Below are 24,511 nucleotides of genomic sequence, written 5' to 3' on the forward strand. Positions count from 1 at the left end.
GATTACTTTTCTCAAAAATATGTCTGTTCATATCAGCAACATTTAAGACCACCAAAATATGCCACCAAATCTGCCAGAATCAAAGACAATAACTGGGCTAGAATGCTTAAAGCACACCTTTCTATTTTACCAAGCTGGCCACAAGCACCTATTGGCTTTTATGCTCCTTTTTTATAGCCTCACATTCTCTACATATTGAGTTATCGATGGCAATATAGCAAGGACATGTGCCTGGAAACAGCACCCTGAAGAGCAAAGTGCCTGCTCCATTACATACGCTAATAACAGTGACAGCTGAGTGGAGGTGACCTGTGGTATGCCCTTTACAGATGGCCATTAACAGGAGAAATTGTGCCCTTTTTCAAGTGAAAAATGTCTTTCAGGAAAAAATTGGGCCGAGCTATCTGATGGCATACTTAAACCCAAAAGATAAACATACTGCAATCTTCATTTTCCTGAACATGCACAGTAGATAATGATTAGTGAAAAATGATTTATGTTAACTGGTAGAGCATGACACTTGCAAGGTCAAGGTCATGAGTTTGATATTAAGTGAACATACAAACTGCATACCTTGAAAACACTGCAAACCACTTTAGATAAATATAAATGATTGGTCAAACTTGTGCTGCTTAAACTTCTTTCGCTATACAGAGTGGGAAAAAAAAATCTACTGGGTTCAACTAAGACCACAATTCTCCATTCATTCTCATCCTTCAAAAAATAAATAAATAGAATTTAATTGTTTTCTTGAATTTTTTTCTAATCCCTGAAAAACCCATGTTAGTGATGGAGATATGATTAGTAATTTGTTGCAAAGCTATTTAAGGCTTACCAAGCATATGATTGGCCACATGGACCTGAATGTCCCATTCAGTGTAGAAGACCATCTGACACTTGATGCACTGGTAAGTCTTCTTCTATACAGTGAAAAAAGAGATAACAAATAGAAATTAATAGTGTTTGACAGTACTGCTGAAACTAGATATATATGCCCATGTACCCATGAATTGTACAAAAGTTTTTTGTTTTTTTCAAACCCTCCTATTTAATTAAGTAAATGGTAATACTCCATAAATCTTATATTATAATCAATTATCATCACTATTAAAGAATTAGTTCACCCAAAAACTTTTACTCACCATCATTTCATTCCAATCTACACAGAGGGCATCATTTCACAATGTAATCCAGTCCTTTTGGCTAAATTAATTAAATAAATTGACAGTAAAGGGTGACAAATTTTAATCCTAAATAAAGAAGTGACAAAAATTAGTGCTTGCATGAATATTACAAGTCTTCTAAAGGCATACAATCCCTTTGTATGATGAACAGACCGTTATTTAAGTTGTTTTTTTTACTCTCGAATCAATTGAAATCATTCACAAATAATGTAAACAGAGCTGAATTCAATATTGTGGTGACATCAAACATAATTGGTTCTTGCATGTCTTATTCCCAAACCTCATGACATCATGGTGCTTTAGGTGCTTTATTTACTACCATTGTACTGAATTCAACTGGATTAAATGACCATAAAATTATTTCATTTTGTGGTCCGCAGAATAAAGAAATGGAAACATAAGTGGTACTTCTGTCCGGAAGACTCGGGATACTGTAATGCATTAATTAATTTCATGCATCTCATCTGATCATAATCCAGCCTCTGCTTTATAGCCGCTGCTCAGCTGTCTTTCATTGCTCATTTTGCTTCCATTTGTTTCCATCACTTGCATGTCAGTGAAACACACAATCATGGTACACGCCATGCCTTTGCTTTCAAGCAAACAATCATTTCATATTTGTATTATACATTGTATGGTTCACTCACCTCGATGTTCACACTCAGCGCAGCTGGTTTCAATTAGCAAGATACGTTCTTCTTTTGGGGGAACAAATGTCATATGCAATCTAGCTGATGGTTCTTGGGGTTATCAATACTATGTTCATCATATTCCTTATACTGCATCAGTGCCAATGTTTCATTTTAAAAAGTACTCAGTGCTCACCGATATCATGTTAGGTACAGTGCATCCGGAAAGTATTCACAGCACTTCACTTTTTCCACATTTTGTTATGTTACCCACCTTATTCCAAAATATGATTTCCAAAATCATTATTTTCCTTAAAATTCTACAAACAATACCCCATAATGACAACGTGAAAGAAGTTTGTTTGAAATCTTTGCAAATTTATTACAAATAAAAAACAAAAGAAAAAAAAAATCACAAGTACACACAAGGTATTAACAGCTTTTGCCATGACACTCAAAACTGAGCTCAGGTGCATCCTGTTTCCACTGATCATCCTTGAGATGTTTCTACAACTTGATTGAAGTCCACCTGTGGTAAATTCAGTTGATTGGACATGATTTGGAAAGGCACACACCTGTCTATATAAGGTCCCACAGTTAACAGTGCATGTCAGAACACAAACCAAGCCTTGAAGTCCAAGGAATTGTCTGTAGACCTCAGAGACAGGATTGTATCGAGGCACAGATCAGGGTAAGGGAACGGAAAAATGTCTGCAGCATTGACGGTCCCAATGAGCACAGTGGCCTCCATCATCCATAAATGGAAGTTTGGAACCACCAGAACTCTTCCTAGAGCTGGCCGCCTGGCCAAACTGAGCGATCGGGGAAGAAGGGCCTTAGTCAGGGAGGTGTCCAAGAACCAGATGGTCCCTCTGACAGAGCTCCAGCGTTTCTCTGTGGAGAGAGGAGAACCTTCCAGAAGAACAACCATCTCTGCAGCACTCCACCAATCAGGTCTGTATGGTAGAGTGGCCAGATGGAAGCCACTCCTCAGTAAAAGGCACATGACAGCCTGCCTGGGGTTCGCCAAAAGGCACCTGAAGGACTCTCAGACCATGAGAAACAAAATTCTCTTGTCTGATGAAAAAAAATATTGAACTCTTTGGCCTGAATGGCAAGCATCCTGTCTGGAGGAAACCAGGCACCACTCATCACCTGGCCAATACCATCCCTACAGTGAAACATGGTGGTGGCAGCATCATGCTGTGGGGATGTTTTTCAGCGGCAGGAACTGGGAGACTAGTCAGGATTGAGGGAAAGATGAATGCAGCAATGTACAGAGACATCCTTGATGAAAACCTGCTCTAGAGCACTCTGGACCTCAGACTGGGGAGAAGGTTCATCTTTCAACAGGACAACGACCCTAAGCACACAGCCAAGATAACAAAGGAGTGGCTATGGGACAACTCTGTGAATGTCCTTGAGTGGCCCAGCCAGAGCCCTGACTTGAACCCGATTGAACATCTCTGGAGAGACCTGAAAATGGCTGTGCACCGACGCTCCCCATCCAACCTGATGGAGCTTGAGAGGTCCTTCAAAGAATAATGGGAGAAACTGTCTAAAAATAGGTGTGCCAAGCTTGTAGCATCATACTCAAAAAGAATTGAGGCTGTAATTGGTGTCAAAGGTGCTTCAAAAAAGTATTGAGCAAAGGCTGTGAATACTTATGTACATGTGATTTATTTTTAATTGTAATTTTTAATACATTTGCAAAGATTTCAAACAAACTTCTTTCATGTTGTCATTATGGGGTATTGTTTGTAGAATTTTGAGGACAATAATTAATTTAATCAGTTTTGGAATAAGGCTGTAACATTAAAAAACGTGGAAAAAGTGAAGCGCTGTGAATACTTTCCGGATGTACTGTATGACGATTGTGCATTCCACCAGTCGTGGTGGCCACGTCATGTGGGTAGCTGAGTTCAGGTTCACATTGTTCATCTGTCTACAACTGCGTTCGCATGTCCGAGTGTATTCCTGCATTAAAGGGAGTGATTACACATTAATACTTTAGTGTACTGTACATAGACTGATTATTCAGTTAGTTAATCTGATGCTTCGTGTGTATTGCTGTCGCTCCTTTGCACGTTAAATCACAAAGATATATTTAATGCTTTTCATGTTACATTCGCTCTCTTAAAGGGGACGTATCATTCACTGCTGTGTGCCTCAGACACCTAGTAGTAGGCTAATGGAATACAACATTACTGATTTTCAGTCACATAATGGTGCTGTTTGACTTCATTATCAACATGGTGACAAACATATCCCTTGATCTTTCAGATATCATAGAGACTTCAAATAGTTAAGATGCTCTATTTCAATACATATTTCTATTCTTAACCTTTTATTCAATTACTGATATGTTTTGACCTATATTGTTTATATTCTAGAGAATATATTTGTATTTATTAATTGCCCAAAAATCATTGTACACTTCTTCTGGAACACTGCTCTTTGACATTACTGTTTGTGGCAGGGCGGAGGGTGGGGCCGGGTCGTGATTCTACACACCCGGTCCCTTATCAGGCTAATCAAGCCTCCGAGAGGGATAAAGGCCGACTGCGGAGGGTTTTGCAAGAGAGAGAGATCATTTACTGACATGTCTGTCATGTGTGTGTTTGAGTGTTCTGTATAAGTTTATTATAAAAATATTATTTATATTATCAAGCCGGTTCTCGCCGCCTCCTTTCCATTGAACAACGTTACACTGGTGCCGAAACCCGGGAAGGAAGAGGGATACACCGTAGTAGAGTTCTTGCCACTACCGTCCACCCCAGCGGACGAGGGGACGAGGAGCCCGGCCGCCTGGAAGCGGAGGACGGCCGCCGACCGCGAGGGGAGAAGGGGCTCCTAACCGACCGCCTGGAGTGGTCAGGTCCACTGCCAGGGGCGGAGAAATCCCCTACCACCTGCTGAAACGCACCAGGGAAAGGTGGGGGGGGGGCTGTACGTCATGCCGGGGGCTCCCCTGCCTGAAAGAACAAGGGAGGAATGTGGCAGGGCGGAGGGCGGGGCCGGGACGTGATTCTACATACAGTCACTTATCAGGCTAATCAAGCCTCCGAGTGGGATAAAAGCCGACTGCGGAGGGTTGTGCGGGAGAGAGAGATCGTTAACGGACATGTCCGTCGTGTGTGTTTGTGTCTTCTGTTAAGTTTATTATTAAAATATTATTTATATTATCAAGCCGGTTCCTGCCTCCACTTTCCATTGAACAACGTTACACTGTTGTATGTGTTATTTTCCCATTTGTTTCTCAGGTAAGTGCTATTAGTGCTAGGCCCATCAAGTGAGCAATCTAATAACTTTCAATTAATTATATCCATATGAATCACTTAATGTTATTGGTGTTCATTTTCATTTCATTGTAAAGATTTTTTGCATATCATAAATAATCTAATTTAACAGGGTATTATTTCCTATTTTATATATATATATACATACATACATACACACACACACACACACACACACACACACACACACACACTACCAGTCAAAAGTTTTGAAACACTTGACTGAAATTACTCTCGTGATCTTAAAGCATGATCTGAAGGCATATGCATAAATGCATTAAATACAATTTTGTAAACAAAAATATAATTGTGCCACCATATTCATTTATTTCATCATAAGACAAAAATGTAATAAAAAAAGATTTTGAAATTGACTTGGACCAAATAATAAAGAAAAGCAGCCCATAAGTGCCCAAGACAGATGGTAACTTCTTCAATACTGTTTAAAAAAAGCATCCCAGGGTAATACCTCCAGTAGTTGGTTGAGAAAATGTCAAGAGTACATGTCAGCAAATTATAGGCAAAGTACTTGTGACTACTTTGAAGATGCTATAATATAACACAGTTTTGAGTTTTGAACATATTTCCTATAGTTCCGTTTATGTTATTCCATAGTTTTGAAGACTTTACTATTATTCTAAAATGTGGGTAAAAAATTATAATAAAGAAGATTAAGTGTTTCAAAACTTTTGACCGGTAGTGTATATATTAGGTCTCTGGTCACTCTTTCACAAGGGCTCAGACGCAAGCATTGTTTATCCTTTTTTGCAAAGGTATTGCACAAACTATGCTCACCCATTTTGCAAGGGTTCATACGCAAACGCAAGCATGGTTTATCCTTTTTTGCAAAGGTATTGCACAACGATGCTCATCCCTTCGCTAGGGCATTAAATCGTGTAAGCAGTCCTTGCTTACATTAGTGCCAAATGACACAAGTGCAATTTCATAGGTCAATGCATTATTTGTCATATTCTGTGTACATTTTTTTCCAACTATTTCTGCTTTTCAGGTTATCTTCTCCTCATAAGTCTATTAATTAATTTTATTGGATTATATTGGGGGGTAAATATTTTACGAGCTCCAATATCCTCTCTCCTTCTGTCATCACCTTTCACAGGATCTAATGGTTCAAGTGAGTATCTTAGTGCTGAACCATAGGATGGTGCTTAAGCCACAGGAAACAAATGTATCCCTATATCTGTAATTAATTCTCTTCTACTCATCCTGGTAGAATGGAGTAAATGTTGACACACTTTTAATTTTTAGGTGAACTATCCCTTATATATTGAAGATAAATGTACTGAGCATGCACTCTACATTTACCTCATCACATTGTGAGGGGCTAACTTGTGGCATAGGGGAGCCAGCAGGGGTTCTCAGCAGAGTGATCTCTGGCATTTGGTCTCTGTGCATTGTCTGCAGGTGTGCTTGAAGCTCAGTCTCTGACTCAAATTTAACACTGCATCTGTAACAACGGGTTTTGGCAATAGAGGGTGATACTGATGAAGACGATGAGGAAGAAGATGCAGTTTTTCCCTTCACAGCACCAGGGCTAAGGCTGTCCCCATGGCTCAATCCACTAGCAGGACCTGCAGATGTATGAGCCCCTTGCTGCAACTGCTTCCCTCCATTTACAGCCGAGCTCTTGCTACCAGCAGCATTGACACATAATGAACAAAGGCCATATGTAAAACCATTAATGTCGAGCTTCACCAACTCATGCTTGGAGTGGAACTCTTTGAGACACGAAGCACACTTTAAAACCTTTTGGCTTTGATGGTGTTGAAGGTATCTGGGAGCTGAGCATGCTGTTAGGTGATTTGTAGATGCCTCTCCAGTCTTTTGCATGTGAAAGGTGCCGTGGATCTTGAGCTCTAGAGTTGAGGTGACAGTCTGCATGCAGACCACACAGCGGAAGCCAGTTAATGAGTTGCGCAAATCAGGATGTATCTGACAATGCTCCAGGAAATCTTCCTCACTCTGTAGTGGTAACTTGCAGATTCGACAGCTTCCTGTGTCCAGACTTTTGCTGTGAGTGACCTTGTGCTCTGTCAGGGTCAGTAGTGAAGGGAAACGCTCTCCACAGATGGGACACATGTAATGTTTGACAGGCCCTAGGTGTGTCTGCATGTGCTCCCGGAGCCCTCCTTCTGAGAAGAAGGTTCTAGAGCAGACATTGCATTTGTAATTTCCCTTAATCATATCTGCTTTTCTCTTGTGTAATGCACTCTCTCCTGGACGAATGTTATGGTCACGGAGTTGGTGGTTGGTCAGGAGGGACTCCATGGTATAGGAAGCGCCACAGATGTCACAGCTGTACATGACATCTGAAGTGTCAACATCTTCTTCACTGCCATCATGGCTGTTGTGTGACTCCACTGCACTAGTTCTTGCATGACTGTTGGTCAGAAAACCCTGGAATTCTGCATCATCTTTGGCAACAGAATCACCACTACCTGATGTGGATTCATTGTTGCTGCAGTTCTGTACCTTTCCCTCAAACACACAATGCTTTTCACGATGATGGAGTTCTAACAGATGAACAGCATGGAAGGCCATGCAACAAAAGTCACAATTGTACTTCTTGCTATGTGTGGTAATGTGACACTGCAGCTCCACTTCGGTGCCAAAGGACTCACCGCAAAATATGCAACGGTGTGAGTGGCCCTGATTTTCCAGGTGACTACATTTGACGTGCATTTGAAGGTCTGCCTCATGCCTGAAATCCCAGTTGCAGGAAGTGCAACGGTATACCTTCTTCTCATTACTATGTTTTACAGCAAGGTGCAGTTGAGTGGACACTTTAGAGTCAAACACCTCCTGGCAGAGCGTACAGCGAAAAAACACAAAAGTGTGCATGTCAAGGAGATGTTTCTGCAAGCCATCCACTGATGTGAATTGCTTGTCACAACTCTCGCAGATGTAGTACGTGGACGTGAGGGTGAAATGAACAGTCACATGTTTTAGCAGAGACTCCTGGTTAGGAAAGTCTTTTTTACACTGTGGACAAGTTAACTGGTGCACAATGCTATCAAGGTGGGTCTTTAGGTGTGTCTGGAAAAGGTCTAGGCTTGTGTATTTAGCACCACACTGATTACAAATAAACTCATTTGAACGTAAAGTGCTATTCGGATTGTATAATGGGACCTGTTCTACAGATACTGGTGATGAAGGGCTGAGGTCTCGCAGAGATCTCCTCCCATTGTTGATATAATTCAGAGCAAGAGGGATGTTCTTGTGGTTCTCCTTAATGTGTTTGTTAAGCTTGAGGACACTATTAAAAATTGGTGAGTTGGTGCAGTAAGAGCAGGAGTAGATCTCCACAATTGGATCTTTAGGAGTGACTGCTAAAGGAGAGTCATACTGCAAGCTCCCAGAGTCACAATGGGTCTGTCTGACATGTTCTTCTAGAGTGGCCTCAGTTAAGAATCCCATAAAGCACTTGGGACAAAAAAATGCATTGCTTTCTTTTGACACTGGACTAGGAAATCCATGTGAGCAGCGGATGTGCTCCTGCAGAGCATTTAAATCTCCAAACACCTCTGGGCAGAAGTTACACTGCAGCAAGGAGTCAGACAGGTTGGCAATTAGCCGTGAGGAATCGTCTGCATTGTGGATCTGCTTCAGGTGCTCGTTTAAGTTGCAAAGGGATGGAAGAATCTCCAAGCAAAATTGGCAGGTATGAGCCTGCTCTGGTTTGTCAACATGCTTTGTCTTAAGATGAATCTGTAGCACATCAAGGCTTGAGAAAACTTGTTTGCTGCAGTAGATACAGCTATATGTAATTTTTCGCTGCTTAGAAGATCGCCCATACATATGAGACACATTTTGGCTGGCCCTCTTTCTTCTCCCTCGAGTCTTGGGCACTTTAGAAAACATCTCTGCCATGGTCAAACTATCAACAGAAAGGTTAGAGTCTGGGGTAGTACTTGAAACAGATGTATATCCCATGGGCAACAGGGAGGAGGTATTGCTGAACTCTGGGAGTTGGTGGACATCCATGTGAGTGTACAGATCCTCCAGAGTAGGGAAGTGCTCAGAGCACACAGTGCACATGTTGTTCTTCCTGTCTCTGCCATGCAACTGATCGATGTGGCTCAGAAGCATTCCTTCATCACTGAACGGCTCGTGGCAGTAGATGCATTGCAGTCCTGGATCTAAACTCCCTCCACCAGGAGAAAAGCACTCTGGGTGGCTTTCTGCAATGTGTTTTTGCAGATCTTCAGGCATATTAAAACCCTCCTCACAACGGCTGCATTTGCGTGTCCTCCACTCTTGAGAGGCATTAGTATTTGCTCCATCTTTTCCACGCTCATGCACCAGCATGTGTCCATGAAGTGAGTTAGTGGACAAGAACCCCCTGCGGCACACAGGGCATTTATGGGGCTTGTTAGCAGAATGTGTCTTCATATGGATTTTCAGATGATCACTGCGAGAGAAAGCAGAGTCGCAGTCTCTACAGTGGTACTTTTTGTCACCTGTATGAAGCTTGATGTGTCTGTCACGGCTGCGCTTGTGCTTGAACAAGCGGCTGCAGAATGTGCAGCTAAAGGGTAGTTTATCTCTGTGACTCTGCTCGTGGCACTTTAGGAAGCTCAAGCGACTGAAGGATTTAGAACAAAATTGGCATGGGTAGGGCAGGCCGGCACCTCCTTTGACCTCACCACATTCATAGTCATCAGCATGGCCTGGAGACGTCTGGTCTTTACTAGATGGTGACGATGCAGGCCAAGAGCAGGATGGGTCATCCTCTACATCAGTTCCATCTGTCAAAAAGACAAAATTAATATGTTACCTTTCTGTTTTGTGGTCTTCTAACAAACTGCATTTGTAAGCAAACTCTCCTTTCAAAATGATGTGTCTTTTATGTAACAGGTAGACAGAAAGCAGAGAGAGAGGCATTGTTAAGTACTAGCCAAGGTCAATTAAATGTTCTAATAAGAGGTAAAGTTACATTTACTTGAGTAACATTTTGGAGTAAATGTACTTTTAAGAGTAGGTTTAATGGTTGGTACTTTTTATTGTTACACAAATGCATTTCTAACAATTTTTTTTTTACTATTTGTTACAATGGGCGACATTACCATTGCTACATTAATTCAAAAAGTGTTAATAAATACATTATTTATTGAGAGATTTTTTAATGGGTTATTAATGACACCGAAACTCTGTCAATCAAGTCCATTGCTGCAGCAGCAGCAAATGCTCAAAACAAACACCTTCTTAACAACACACAGTGAAAGAGTCTTTATGTGATTCCTTCATTCAACACCAAAACAAGCTGAAATTTCAGCATATAAAAATTACAGATCCAATAAAACATATTGCGGTGTTTTGTGGTGATAATAATAACACGGGCTTGTTTGTTATGAAAATTTTCCATTTCAGGGTGATTCTGTAACTACGGCCTCTATTGATCTCAGTTTGTAGGTATACATTTTCTTATATTAGTGCTGCAATACATCAGAGCTTATACTGTAAATGCATGTAAACATCAGAGTTATGTGTAAATTCCTTTTGTTCTACTGATTGTGTGCTTGATTAAAGCAGCATGGGCATACAGCAATACATGTAATAAAACACACATGCACACCAACTCTGCATTTGACAGGTGCAGTGCGTTTTTCTTAAGGACAACCGAGAACAAGCTCTGAACTAGAGTTGGGGTACACGAGTTCGGATTCGAATCAGAGTCAATAGTCAAATTTGAATGGACTAGGACTTGTCACGATATTAGATGCATTTTTACATAGACTTGACTCTGACTCGAGCCGAGTCCATGGCATATGCTTTGTGATACAATGAACAAAATAAATAAATAGAAATATCAAAACAGAAATAAAAGGACACTCTGTCTGCAAGCAGTAGTACCGTCTGATGTCGTAGACACAGCCAGAGTTTGTTTCACCATGTTGAGCAAACACACCTGCAGTGCGGCACACTCAGGCAACCAATACGCTTGAATGTTACTATGGAGACTGCTGTATAACATCGATTACCGAGGTGGCTGGCACGACGAACACAAAGACAGGTATGTAGCCGATGAACTAGAAACTAAAAGTCAGTTTTACAACTGATAATATCGCACGCAGCTTTTGTGAAGCCAAGATGGTGCTCGCATCACGGTTTCGTTGTGGTTAAGAACTTCATTAAGTCAAGTCACCCACATCATGTCTCACACAGTTTACTAAAAAAACAAAAACAAAAATTCTGAAAAATATAATTAACGTTGGGCTATTAAGTCCTATTAATTAAGGGCTATTAATGTAGGCATCTGTAGTCAACTTGTGGTCCACGCAGTGTTGTCAACTCCCTTCATAAATTAACTGTAACTTTTTTAATAGTCACAAAAAAGAAATGGTTATTGCTAAAGCAGACTGCAACACTGAAAAACAGATAAACAGCACCCGTTTATTGTTTTTCTATTTTTAAAGCATTTAGGAGCTGCTTAAAATATGTTCTTTAAAAGAAAATTCTACAATAAAATACCCAATGAAATATAGTTATTTTGGGCAGTGAAATGTTTTGTTTATAATTTAATTATAGTTCCCCTTCTGTCACTCACCACCAGTCTGAGCCTGACGCACGGATGTCCGCTATGCGTCCCATCCCCCCCCACGGCTACTCGATCGGTTCCGTGGGCCAGGGCGCCGCTCTGACCCTTCTTACGGTTCGTGTTCGACGGCCAGGCATATCAGTACAAGGTCCTCCCCTTTGGCCTGTCCCTGTCCCCTCGCAGCTTCACCAAGGTCGAAGAGGCAGCCTTTGCCCCGCTACGGGAAGTGGGCTTCCGCATACTCCACTACCTCGACGACTGGCTCATCCTAGCGCACTCTCGAGAGTTACTATGCGCCCAGAGCATCCCAGTCGACAGCATTTGTGGCAAAATGTATTTTTTTGACTCGTCCCTCCTTTTCTTTAAAAAAAGCAGAAATTGAGTTTACAGTGAGGCACTTACTATTAAAGTAAATGGGGCCAATTTTTGAACATTAAAATACTGTTTCAAAAATATAGCCACAAGACAAAGGATATGCATGTAAATATGTATAAAATAGTATCACTTACTAACCTTTTCTGTGTTAAGTTATAGCTAATTTTACAATTTCTTTGCCATGACAATGTAATGCTAACAAACACAAACTCCAAAATGACTTTAAAAATGACAATTTAAACAACTTTACATCTCAAATAATACATGATTAATAACATAATTATTAATGCAAGTGCTTTTTAGAAAAAGATAAGATTCACATTTCTGTTTAAACCTTCCAAACATTTACCACATTCACTTCCATTGTAAGTGCCTCACTGTAACCTCGATGTTTGCTTTTTTTTTTTTTTTTTAAAGGAGAGATGAGTCAAACTTAATTTTTTGTGATTAACAATAATATGTCACAAATGCTGTTGACTCAGCTTAACTTGTATTGAACTCGGAACATTCCTTTAAATGTTTAGATGTTTGTATTTTGAATTTTAGGTTCCAATGTTGTGAATTTTGCGTTAAAATGTGTACCTGACATGACAAGTCTACTCATAATTACACATGCAATATGAAATTATGGATAGAATAGGCTACGTGAAATTTGTAAATGAAAAAAAGCTAAAATGTGGTTAAATAGTAAAAAACTAAATATAATATAAAATATAAATTTTCACAAACTATATATTGCAGAACTTTGCATACCCCTTTTAGGCCTATATGTTGTCACACCCCTTTCAGAATATATACAAATATAAGAGATAAAAAATTATATATTTTATGTAGTACTGCTCTTCAAAAACTACATTACACAAAATGCACTGTAATTTACACAAATCATCCTGTTCAAAATTATGCATCCCATTGGATCTTGTGTTGGCTTCTTGAGCATCAATGACTGTTGGCACCTTTTGTAATAGTTGTGTATGTGTCCATCAATTGTCCTAAGTGTCAAAGGCTGGATGTATCTATAATTTAGCCACTGTTGGGGAGAACTCAAATGTGCAGAAGATGCTGGGAAACCAAAGAATGTACAGCATTTTTCTTATGAAAAGAGGCAGCTTCACAGCTCAGGACAAAGCAGGGACTCATGAACAATTCTTACACAAACAGTCATTAATCATAGAGAAAGCAACACACTAAATTAAAGGGTTTGCTCTTGTGCCAGGGGCTCTAAAGCTTGCATGCAGTCTGTCCCATGAATGTGCACAAGAGATCAACACGGTGAAGATTTTCACTTAATAATACATCCGATTTCATATTGTTTCTCACCAAACCTTATTGCATTCCTTCAGAACAAGACAGAGTCACATACAATAAATTATTAGACTTTTGAATTACACTTTTGTGTCCTTTAGAAGCTTAAAGAGGTGGTCACCATAAACTGCCATTGTGTGACATTACTGAGCACATTTGTTTTATTCACAATTTCTCCCTTTGTGTTAAGAAAAATAAATAAAATCATATGGAGTTATAACAACACAGGGGCGAGTAAACAATGACTGAATTTAAAATTTTGGGTGAATTCATCCTTTTAGAACCAAGGGAATGTAAACTTTTGAACCGGATCATTTGTTTAAATTCAGTTACCATTTTGTGTAGTGGAATATATGAGTGTATCTGTTGTCAAATAGCTTCTTCCAGGTAGTACTAAATACATTTTTATGATCCCTAATTGTTTTTAAACAATAATGGCACTTTTCCTCTGCACGTTATGGATCGCCTCGCCTCAACTCTACTCGTTATACTTTTCTGAGCTTGCATTTCCACTGCAGTTTAGTGCCCCTCAACGTGGGTGGGATTATAGGATGATCATCATTGTTGTGAAACAATAACAACCGCTAGCTGTTAGCTACTAGCTCATTGTGCTGCATAAAGCAGTTGTTGCATGACACAAGTGTAACAGTTAAATTGGCCTGGTTGTTTCAGAAGCAAGCTTCCAGTAGCTGGTCAACTAAATAAAGTGAAGCTTTCAAGCAGAGTATAGAGTTAACATAACAAAACATACCACCCTCCATCATGGATCAACATCCAGGGCACTCTCCCTCCCATTGCTCGCCAGTTTAGATAGCGTCCATTTGGTCGAACCACTTCCACTTTTCCTTGATGGTTCTGTAGTCACTTTTACATTTTTTGTACTTTTCCCTACACTGTTGGTAGGTCCGGTGGTAGCCATGTGCGGCCAACAGTTGAGACACTTCCTGAGAGACTTTTTCGTTTCACTAATCGCTAACGAGTGAACAGTCTGCACCTTGTTTATTGACCATGGCATGGTTTAGAGCACAGCCATTTCTTTTTTCACAATTCGAAAGTCGCGTGAACAAATGATACTGTTATCGCTGTTACTAACTTTAAAACTAGTGGGTTGATGTCGCGTGTTGGATATCCAGTGACGCTGGTAGTGACGATTCTCCCTGAACAATCAGTGATCTGCAGGATTTTTATGTCACATTTAGGATCGACTTGGCTTGCTTGGAACCTCGACAGAGGTGGTACTAAAAAAGGTATGAGGTACTAGGTACTATCCACAGTGGAAAACCCCAAAAAAGCGAGCAGAGTCGAGTTTAGTTGAGTCGAGTTGTACCGTGCAGTGGAAAAGCCCCATAAAACACAGATGCATCAGGGTTTTAGGTGCACAAGCAGTGGGTAGATGTGCCCTACGTTTTCCGTGATTTAACAATCATGTCCATGTTAAATGGCCCAACTATTAGCTGTTTTTGCCAGTGTTTTCGGATGTAGCATTTGCAGTCAAGTCGTTACATTTATATTGACAATTGTTTTTTCTTAGTTGTGAAAGTTAAAATAAGCTGAACAGATTCATTCGGACTCGGACTGTTATGGACTCAGTCTTGAGTCTGACTTGGCCCCTTTTGGACTCAGACTCAACTCTGACTCGATTGTTTAAAGACTCAAACTTAACTTGGACTCGACTAAGGTGCAGTGGCGATTTTAGGGGGTGGCCTGTGGTGGCCTCAACATGTTCATCAACACAAGAACAAAGAACCAAGAGAAATACTTGTCAATCAAAGATGACATCAGCCACACTGACCCAGGGTCAGTTTTATATTTCTGACCATTATAGTAGTGGTGGGACTGAAGCTGTGTGAGCTGATCTTTGATCAGTGGGGAGGGCCAGGCAGGTGCTGCAGGTCACGTGCAGCGGGTGCCAGGTCTGGAGTATAATGGTTGGTCAGAAGTATGAAGCTGACACAAGCTAGCATCTACCTCCAACTTCCAAGGAAAAAGCTGTAAATTGAGAGTTACGTTAATCTAATCTAAAGTTTAATTCATCCTGAATTTCCATCTGAACGTGAAAACATTCATGTAGCATGTTAACAGTAGCTAGTACCCTACACCACATTCAGCATGTTATCTTGATATTGTCATGAAATATGAAATGCCATGTTTTCTGATTTAAAGACGGAGGCTCTGTAAAGTGTTTTACAGATATATATGTTCAATAGCTAAAGTTATATATATGGCTAACCTGTGTGTGAAATGGAAGGGGGGAAGTGTGCTGTGACCACTGTAAGTCTTTACATGAGTTATTTATTTATGAGCTCTTTATTTGCATTATTGGTCAATCAGACCAATAAAATCTTCAACGTTTTATACCTTATTTGACATTTTAAATATGCAGAGGCAGGGCAAATTTTATTTGGCAATATTCAAAGTACTTGAAGCTATCAGAACATGTGGAAAATAAACCTTAAAATAGTTTTAGTATAAATCATCACCACACACACACACACACACACACACACACACACACAGCACACACACAAATATCATCCTAGCTCCACTGGCAATTCAGAGAGAGAGTGTACAAAGCAGGTAGACATAGAGAAAAGCCTCCAACCCCATGTCTCTTTGTATTCAGTCACTGCAGCTTCAACTTCAGTTGACTGGCCACATTCACAACAGAAAGTTGTGGGAGATGAGTGTGATCCAGGAGTGTCTGGAGCACCACCTGCCTCACCTCACTATAGTATGTCAAATTCTGTTGCTTCCTTTTCTGAGTTCCATTAATATTAACTTTCTTACTATTACTCAAGTAATTATTAATATAAGTACATTTTCTTGAGTACAGGTTTTGGGTACTCTACCTACCTCTGGTTGTAATCCAACAAAACAGGTTTACATAAACATAATCCTTAAAAAAACATTAATTTAGCATTTATTGATAATGCTGAGTATTTTATTATTTTTCAAAACTCCCATTTACCATGTGTTAATGTTATTGAATTTGGATTCTTTTAAGAAAATTAGAAAAGTGTAAAGAAAAATGACTGATAAATTATGAAATGATTGTTTCAGAGAGTTGCCTAATACTCCAACATTCTCAAGTGTTTTGCTACCTCAACAGAAAGTATTTGACCATCACACATAGTCACTTGCATTTTGTAATGTAATGTTTTTGTGGTGCTTTTTAAAAAAAAAATACCATCAGTGTTTGTAATAAGTTCAAAAGGTGAGCAGCCACTTCTTCCTTTCTCCTAACCCTGAGTACTGTGAACTTCCATCCATAAATAACAGCAACAGCAACAGCAATGCCAACCAGTGAGAAACTATGAGCCAGAAGGCAAAGCTGGGAAAGGGAAAAACAGGAGAAATGGCTAGAATATATGAGACAGCTGTGAACAGGGGCTGTTCCTTCTTCAGGGTAATGTTTACATATGAGCACTTAACCCACTATAGCCTCTCTTTAGGAAAAAGTTCAAAGATACGGATCGACGTGTTGTTCCTCTATGTAAATCAAGAAGGCAAACACTTCACCAAGACCAACTCAAGACATGTATTTTGATTCTTTCCTGTTGACTGCACAGATTCAAACATTCTGAAAATAAAGCATTTACAGAACAATATTATATGTAACTAGAATTTAAAATTTTCTGAAGAAATGCCAATGCAGCCTAGACTGGGAGTTCTGAGTGGTTGTTGGAGTATGTATAGGTTGATGCTAGTGTGTTCTGCATGGTTGCTCAGGACCTTGGTTGATGTATGTTTTCACTACATCCATTACATTTTCTGATGAATTTTGGGTAAAGAATATATTTTTACAAGAAAGACATTGATACTACAATGATGGATAATATCACATTATAATCACATTATATGGTCTTGAAAAATGTCTCTTCATTAACGTTCATAAAGATTAAGGTACATTTGCACCATCTCTCTTGTTATTTTAGGCCAATGGCAGTAAGCCATTATGGGGTTTTCATGAAAGTTTGCACTGGAAAGTTTCAATCGAGTGAAATCCCTGTGACATTCAAGTCTTTTGAATCCATTCACCAAAAATATTAACACATCCCGCACTTGAATGCTTTCTCAACAGTCAGTCTTAACATGCAAGAAAGCCACCAAATCAGTCTCACAAATTAAAGAAAAGCTAATTTACTTCCAGTTGGAAACACTTCAGTATAGTGTTGTGTCCGAGTCCACCTTAGCAGAGTCAGAGTCAAGTCCGAGTCTTTAAAAAGTTGAGTCAGAGTCCAAAAGCAAGTCCATAACAGGCAGAGTCAGAGTCTAGTCCGAACTAACCTGGTCATGAATCTGAATTCAAATTGTAACCATAAATTCAACATCAATATTTAAGCTTATTTTAACCTTCACAACTAAGGTAACACTTCTGTTACATTTCATATAGAGTATATCTTTTATGATTAGTATCCTGCTGAACAAACTTCAAAGTGGTTTAAGAATGAAAGCATATGCTTTAGGTTTATGAATACAAAACTGCCCCTTCAACACACTTCTTATTGCACTCTAGTGATGTTTCAGTTATTAATTATAATAATAAGTTTTATTTATATAGTGCCTTTCCACAAGCTCAAGGAAATGTTACCCTCCATATACATTTAACAGGACAAAGTACATTAATATACATTTTAACAGAATTTACCATCTCAATTACAAAAGGAGATATAAAACATTAATCAGTATTAGACAGATAATGCACTGAGAAAAGATGTGTTTTAAGCTGAGATTTAAAGATAGAAATAGAGGAGATGTCACAGAGGCTCTGGGGTAGAGCATTCCACAGTTTAGGTGCAACTACACTGAAGGATCTACCACTAAAAGTGGATAGACGAAAACATAGGGAAAGACAACTATTTGGAATCAGAAGAAAGAAGAGTGTGTGCTGGTGTGTATTGATGCCGCAGATAACATATATAATGAGGTGCCCGATCATCGAGACCTTTGTATGTCAGGAGAAGAATTTTAAACTTAATACGGCATGAGACAGGCTGCCAGTGAAGACTAAACAAGATGGGAGTAATGTGTGCAGAATGCTTGGTGTTATTGAGAACTCTAGCTGCAGAGTTTTAGATGTATTGTAATCTGGCAATAGTTTTAGCTGGTAGGCCAGTAAAGAGGGAGTTACGGTAGTCAAGACATGATGATGTGAAAGCATGAACTAGTGATTCGGCATCCTTCAAACTGAGAATGGGGAAAAGTTGTGCAATGTGACTTAGATGGAAGAAAGCAGTTTTAGTAATGGTTCTAATGTGGGCTTCAAAAGTAAGAGATGGATCAAAAGTGATAACCAGATTATAGTTTTGTTATTAACAATTTTATTGATTTCAAAAATAAAACATACAAACACAACACCAAATAAAGGACTTCATTATGCTATCAAATTGTTTGAAATAAGAGAGGGGAACATCATTTTGGAATTAACCTTCCCAATCATATATAAATGTAATGAAGCCTTCCTACCCACATCGCTTGAAAACCTTGTTATTAGGGGGTCATTAACTCTGACTATATCACATAAATTTGCTGATAATAACATACCCAAATGACTGGTTACTGCCTAGTAACGGCTTTTCAGCCAGGCATTTTCAGTGCCCTGCTTTGACCACTAAAAATGCCCGGCTGAAAAGCTGTTACTAGGCAGTAACCAGTCAGAGCCAAAGCTTCTGATTTAGACCAACTAAATCTGTATCCCTATAATTTAGAAAAATAATGATAATTCTGTGGAGGTAAGGCATAGATCTAGTAGGGTTGGACACACATAATAAAATATAATCTGCGTAAAGCAAAAGCTTATGCGCCACACCTACCACCATCACCCCTGGAAAATCATCCTCTTTTTTTATCCTAATGGTTCCAGGACAAAACAGAACAATAATGGGGAAAGAGGGCAACCCTGTTGAGTGCCCCTATCTGAAGTAAAACAATCTGAGATTAATCCATTGGTTTGTACCAGGTGTCTATAAATTAACTTAATCTATCAAATAAAAGTATTCCCGAACCCATATATTTCCAAAATCTTAAAAAGATAATCCCATTCTACCATATCATACGCCTTTTCGGTGTCAAGTGAGATGGCAGCGACTGGAGTCTGATCATACGCCACTCACCAAATTATATTAATGAAATGCCTAATGTTATCAGAAGAGCTACAGACCCTAATTGGACGGTAACTTTTACGCTCACTTGGATCTTTGTTCTTTTTAGAATCAAACTGATCCGGGCTTGTGTCATGGTTGGGGGAAGCTTTCCATTCTTTAATGATTCCGTATAAACTTCTTGCAAAAGTGGAGCCAATTCTGCAGCATAAGATCAAAAAAATTCAGCGGCAAAGCTATCTTGCCTGGGAGCATTGCCAGTAGGTAAGGACTTAATTAACTCATCAAGCTCCTCCAAAATTATCTCAGAATCAAGAGAGATTTTTTTCTCAGTTGTCAATTTAGGAAGTTCTAATTGCAAAGTTTCTAATATCTTCATAAGTAGATGAAGATGTGGAACTATAAAGATCAATAAATAATTATTTAAAAGCATTATTAATATCAATGGCCGAGGTAACAATTTAGTAGAAAAAGACTCTCTCTGCTTTTGTATATCTAGCCAAAAGCTTCCCTGCTTTGTCCCTTGACTCAAAGTATGACTGTCTTGCCTGGAATAACCAAAACCCCACTTTACGTGACAAAATATTATTATATCTGTATTTCAATCGGGTCAATTCTCTGAGGCCATTCAGATGACATTCTGCGCTTCAGCTCTGCATTTGCATTTGTAATATTCCCTTCCATCTCCACAAGTTCTTGTGCTTTAGATTTTTTGATGAATGAGGCATACTCTATGATCGGACCCCTAAGAACCGCCTTAAGTGCCTCCCAAGCCACACCCACAGAGGATACTGAGGACCAGTTGGTCTCCATATAGAAATTAATTTCAATCTTAACCATTTGTTGGAAATCAGGATTTTGCAAAAGGGATACATTAAAGCACCAATTATCTGATTTATTTTTCTCTGTGTGTGGCAACATCTCCAAACTCAACAGGGTGTGATCTGAAACTAAGATGTTTCCAATTGAGCAATCAATAACAGATGAAATGAGGGACTTAGATATTTAAAAAAAAAAAAATCTATTATAGAATAAATCTTGTGAACTGATGAAAAAAATTATAGTCCAGGCCAGATGGGTTCAAAAGTCACCAAATATCTGCAAGACCAAGATTTTTACACATCCTGTGAAGTGACAATGTTGCTCTAGGTGGCTTAAACCCTTTTGCTTCACTATGATCAAAGACTGATTGCATCAAAAGATTAAAGTCTCCTCTCAATATTAAATCATGAGGGGTGCCAGCGGCTTGCAACATCCCTTCAAGATCTATAAAAAAATCCCTGATCATCAGCGTTAGGTGTGTAAATATTAGCCAAAATTTTGCCCCTGAATGTCTGCAAAAAAAAATAATGATTCTTCCAATTTCATCTTTAATCTGTTTGAGAAATTAGAATTTCAGATGTTTATTTATCAATATAATGACTCCCCTGCTCTTACTTGGGCCAGCAGTAAAGAAAAAATGTATACCCCATATCTTCTAAAAATGTTCAGCTTCCTGAGGGGAAATATGTGTTTTTTGAAGAAAGACTATATCATATTTCTTATGCTTAAGAAAATAAATAACCTTCCTTCTTTTTATGGGGGTGCCCCAACCCATTCACATTACACATGGAGAGAGATAACCTACTCACCTACTTAACATTTGACATATTGATATAATAAAAAAAAATATTGTGTGTCAAAAGCAAAATTATACAGACCACATTCCCCATTAATGCAAAAATCAAACACCAAACTCCCCCCCCCCCCCCCAAATAAAACAAACAGAAAAAATAAAAATGTGCACATTAACTTAACCGTCAATCCCTCAAACTCAAAAGGTCCATGTATGCCTACAAGAGCTCCCGCGACAACTTTGCCATCGGATTGCTCAAGTCCGGTGCTTCTGTACAAATTATTTGAGGCAAAATTGCATAACAGAAAATATTTTGTAAAACGGACCCCAGTGTAGGGCCTTGCCCCACTAAAAATGGCAGCAGAGACAGCATGGCCCTTTGTTCTACGATCGAAGGGGAGAATCCCAGAATGCTTCACAGCCGGACGGGAAGTCCCGCCCATGGACTCAATCTCAAACGCCATTGGTCAAAAGCGGCCTATGACGATGACGTCATCTTCTTAACAAAACCAGCGCTCAGAATTTATTTCGTTCTTTCTGCTTACAGCCTCGCTGCCTATACTGCACGAGCTGCACTCTAAAGAGACTTGTATCTACATAAAGGAATTTCACTCCTTCTGGACAAAGAGAGACCATGTTTTTCTAACCTCACCATTTGGCCAAGGTAGAGTAAGATTAACTTAGCTTTGTTCCAGTCATGTAGTATACTTATTACAACCGGTTCATTTCATTTTCACTGCGAGACAGTGAATTTATTAAAAAAACGGAAAAGGCGACCAGATTCCCTTCTCAATCGTTTTCTATCAACGTTGACTACCTCCCGTGTTTCTCTCCCTCACCTGACCCGAGAAACAATGCAGAGATGCGTCTTCTCGCTGACGAGCAAAGGACCGAATCCAGATTGTTTTCTCCTGACCGCTCAATGCAACAGGAATTCAAACGGACAACCTTGCGGAAATCAAACAGGATTTCCCAAGTAAGGCTTGACATCTGGGCAGATTTTGTTTAGAAACTGTGACTTTTCTTATAAAACTAAATCATATATATTTGATTGCTGAATGTTCGGGTGAAATGTTATTTTATTGAGTGATCTGAAATAACGATTCAATCGTGTTGTTACCAGCGTGGTTGCCACAGGGTGACTCAAATGTTTGCTCCCTGGACAATAAACTGGACTATATCCGACTCCAGCTGGCTACGCAGCGTGAGTTTAGAGACTGCTGCGTCTTTGTTTTCACGGAGACGTGGCTCAGCGACAGAGTTCCGGATGCCGCCATTCAGCTAGACGGGCTCGCCTCGTTTCGTGCCGACAGAAATACAGCTCTCTGCGGTAAGACTCGCGGTGGTGGCTTGTGTGTTTACATCAACACGGAATGGTGCAAGAACTCTATGCTAGTCTCTAGTTACTGTTCATCGCTGTTGGAGCTTGTGACTGTTAGATGCAGACCTTTTTATCTACCATGGGAATTCACCACTGTTTGCATAACCGAGTTTACATTCCCCCAGCGCTAACGCTAAGGAAGCACTCTGTGAACTGTATGGGGCTATGAGCTGAACTGCAGAGCGCTCACCCCGACGGACTGTTTATTGTCGCCGGAGATTTCAACCATGCAAATCTCAAGACAGTGCTCCATAAATTCCATCAGTATGTGGACTTTGCAACGAGAGGGGTGAACGCGCTTGATCTTGTTTACACAAACATCCCAGGCGTGCATCGGGCGGAGCCCCGCCACCACCTCGGCTACTCAGACCACATCTCTGTTATGTTAATTCCAGCATACAGACCGCTCAGTCAGACGCACAAACCGCTTCAGAAGCAGGTGAAAACCTGGCCAGCAGGAGCCATCTCTGCTCTTCAGGACTGTTTTGAGTGTACTGACTGGCACATGTTCAGGGAGGCTGCAACATATGGCGATTCTACCAACTTGGAGGAATACACAGCATCAGTGACCAGCTACATCAGCAAGTGCATTGATGATGTCACTTTCTCCAAGACCATCACCACACGCTCCAACCAGAAGCCGTGGATGACTGCGGAGGTGCGCACGCTGCTGAGGTCCCGAGACTCCGCCTTCAGAGCACGCGATAAGGCAGCCCTAAGAACAGCTAGGGCCAAACTGTCACGGGCAATCAGACAGGCAAAGCGCCAGCACGCCCAGAGAATCCACAGTCACTTCCAGGACAGCGGTGACACGCGGCGCATGTGGCAGGGCATCCAGGCCATCACCAACTACAGGACAACATCAGTTGCCTGTGACAAAGATGCCTCCCTTCCAGATGCGTTGAATGACTTCTACGCTCGGTTTGAAGTGCAGAACGACGTGATGGCGAGGAAGTCCACCCCTCCTCCCAACGACCAGGTGCTCTGTCTTACCACGGCAGATGTGAGGAAAACTCTACGTAGAGTCAACCCACGGAAGGCTGCTGGACCAGACAACATTCCTGGCAGAGTGCTCAGAGGATGTGCAGACCAGCTAGCAGATGTTCTTACCGACATCTTCAACATCTCTCTGAGCAGCGCCGTTGTTCCAATGTGCTTCAAGGCCACCACCATCATCCCCATGCCAAAGAAGTCTTCAGTGTCCTGCCTCAACGACTACCGTCCCGTCATACTTACACCCATCATCATGAAGTGCTTCGAGAGGCTGCGTCATGAGGCAGATTAAGACCCAGCTGCCCCCTCACTAGACCCACTGCAGTTTGCGTATCGTTCAAACCGTTCAACGGACGATGCCATCACCACAACCCTCCATCTGGCCCTCACCCACCTAGACAATAAGGACTCATACGTTCGAATGCTGTTCATAGATTTCAGCTCAGCATTCAACACAATCATTCCCCAGCACCTGATTGGAAAGCTGAACCTGCTGGGCCTGGACACCTCCCTCTGCAACTGGATCCTGGACTTCCTGACTGGGAGACCTCAGTCAGTCCGGATCGGGAACAGCATCTCCACCACCACCACACTGAGCACTGGGGCCCCCAGGGCTGTGTGCTCAGTCCACTGCTGTTCACTCTGCTGACTCACGACTGTGCAGCAATGCACAGCTCGAATCACATCATCAAGTTCGCCGATGACACGACCGTGGTGGGTCTCATCAGCAAGAACGACGAGTCAGCATACAGAGAGGAGGTGCAGCGGCTGACGAACTGGAGTAGAGCCAACAACCTGTCCCTGAATGTCGACAAAACAAAAGAGATGGTTGTTGACTTTAGGAGAGCACAAGGTGAACACACTCCGCTGAACATCGACGGCTCCTCTGTGGAGATCGTCAAGAGCACCAAATTTCTTGGTGTTCACCTGGCGGAGAACCTCACCTGGTCCCTCAACACCAGCTCTATAACCAAGAAAGCCCAGCAGCGTCTCTACTTTCTTCGAAGGCTGAGGAAAGCACATCTCCCAACCCCCATCCTCACTACATTCTATAGAGGGACTATTGAGAGCAT

At 40.6% G+C, this 24,511-nt stretch overlaps 1 protein-coding gene across 4 annotated transcripts in view; it reads right to left on the bottom strand.

Annotated features, from left to right (window-relative positions):
- Positions 1-24,511, bottom strand: part of LOC127644620 (zinc finger protein 521) — a 201,369-nt gene that overhangs the window by 83,476 nt on the left and 93,382 nt on the right. For 3 of the 4 annotated variants that reach the window (XM_052127884.1, XM_052127886.1, XM_052127882.1), the window contains 2 exons: positions 6,436-9,878; positions 836-920 (listed from right to left, as the gene is read on the bottom strand). In XM_052127884.1, the coding sequence (XP_051983844.1) occupies positions 836-920; positions 6,436-9,522 (3,172 nt within the window). In that variant the 5' untranslated portion in view covers positions 9,523-9,878. The remainder of the gene's footprint in view (positions 1-835; positions 921-6,435; positions 9,879-24,511) is intronic. The other variant, XM_052127883.1, reaches the window with a different exon arrangement.

This window comes from Xyrauchen texanus, chromosome 6, assembly GCF_025860055.1.
Source record: "Xyrauchen texanus isolate HMW12.3.18 chromosome 6, RBS_HiC_50CHRs, whole genome shotgun sequence".
Classification (NCBI taxonomy): domain Eukaryota; kingdom Metazoa; phylum Chordata; class Actinopteri; order Cypriniformes; family Catostomidae; genus Xyrauchen; species Xyrauchen texanus.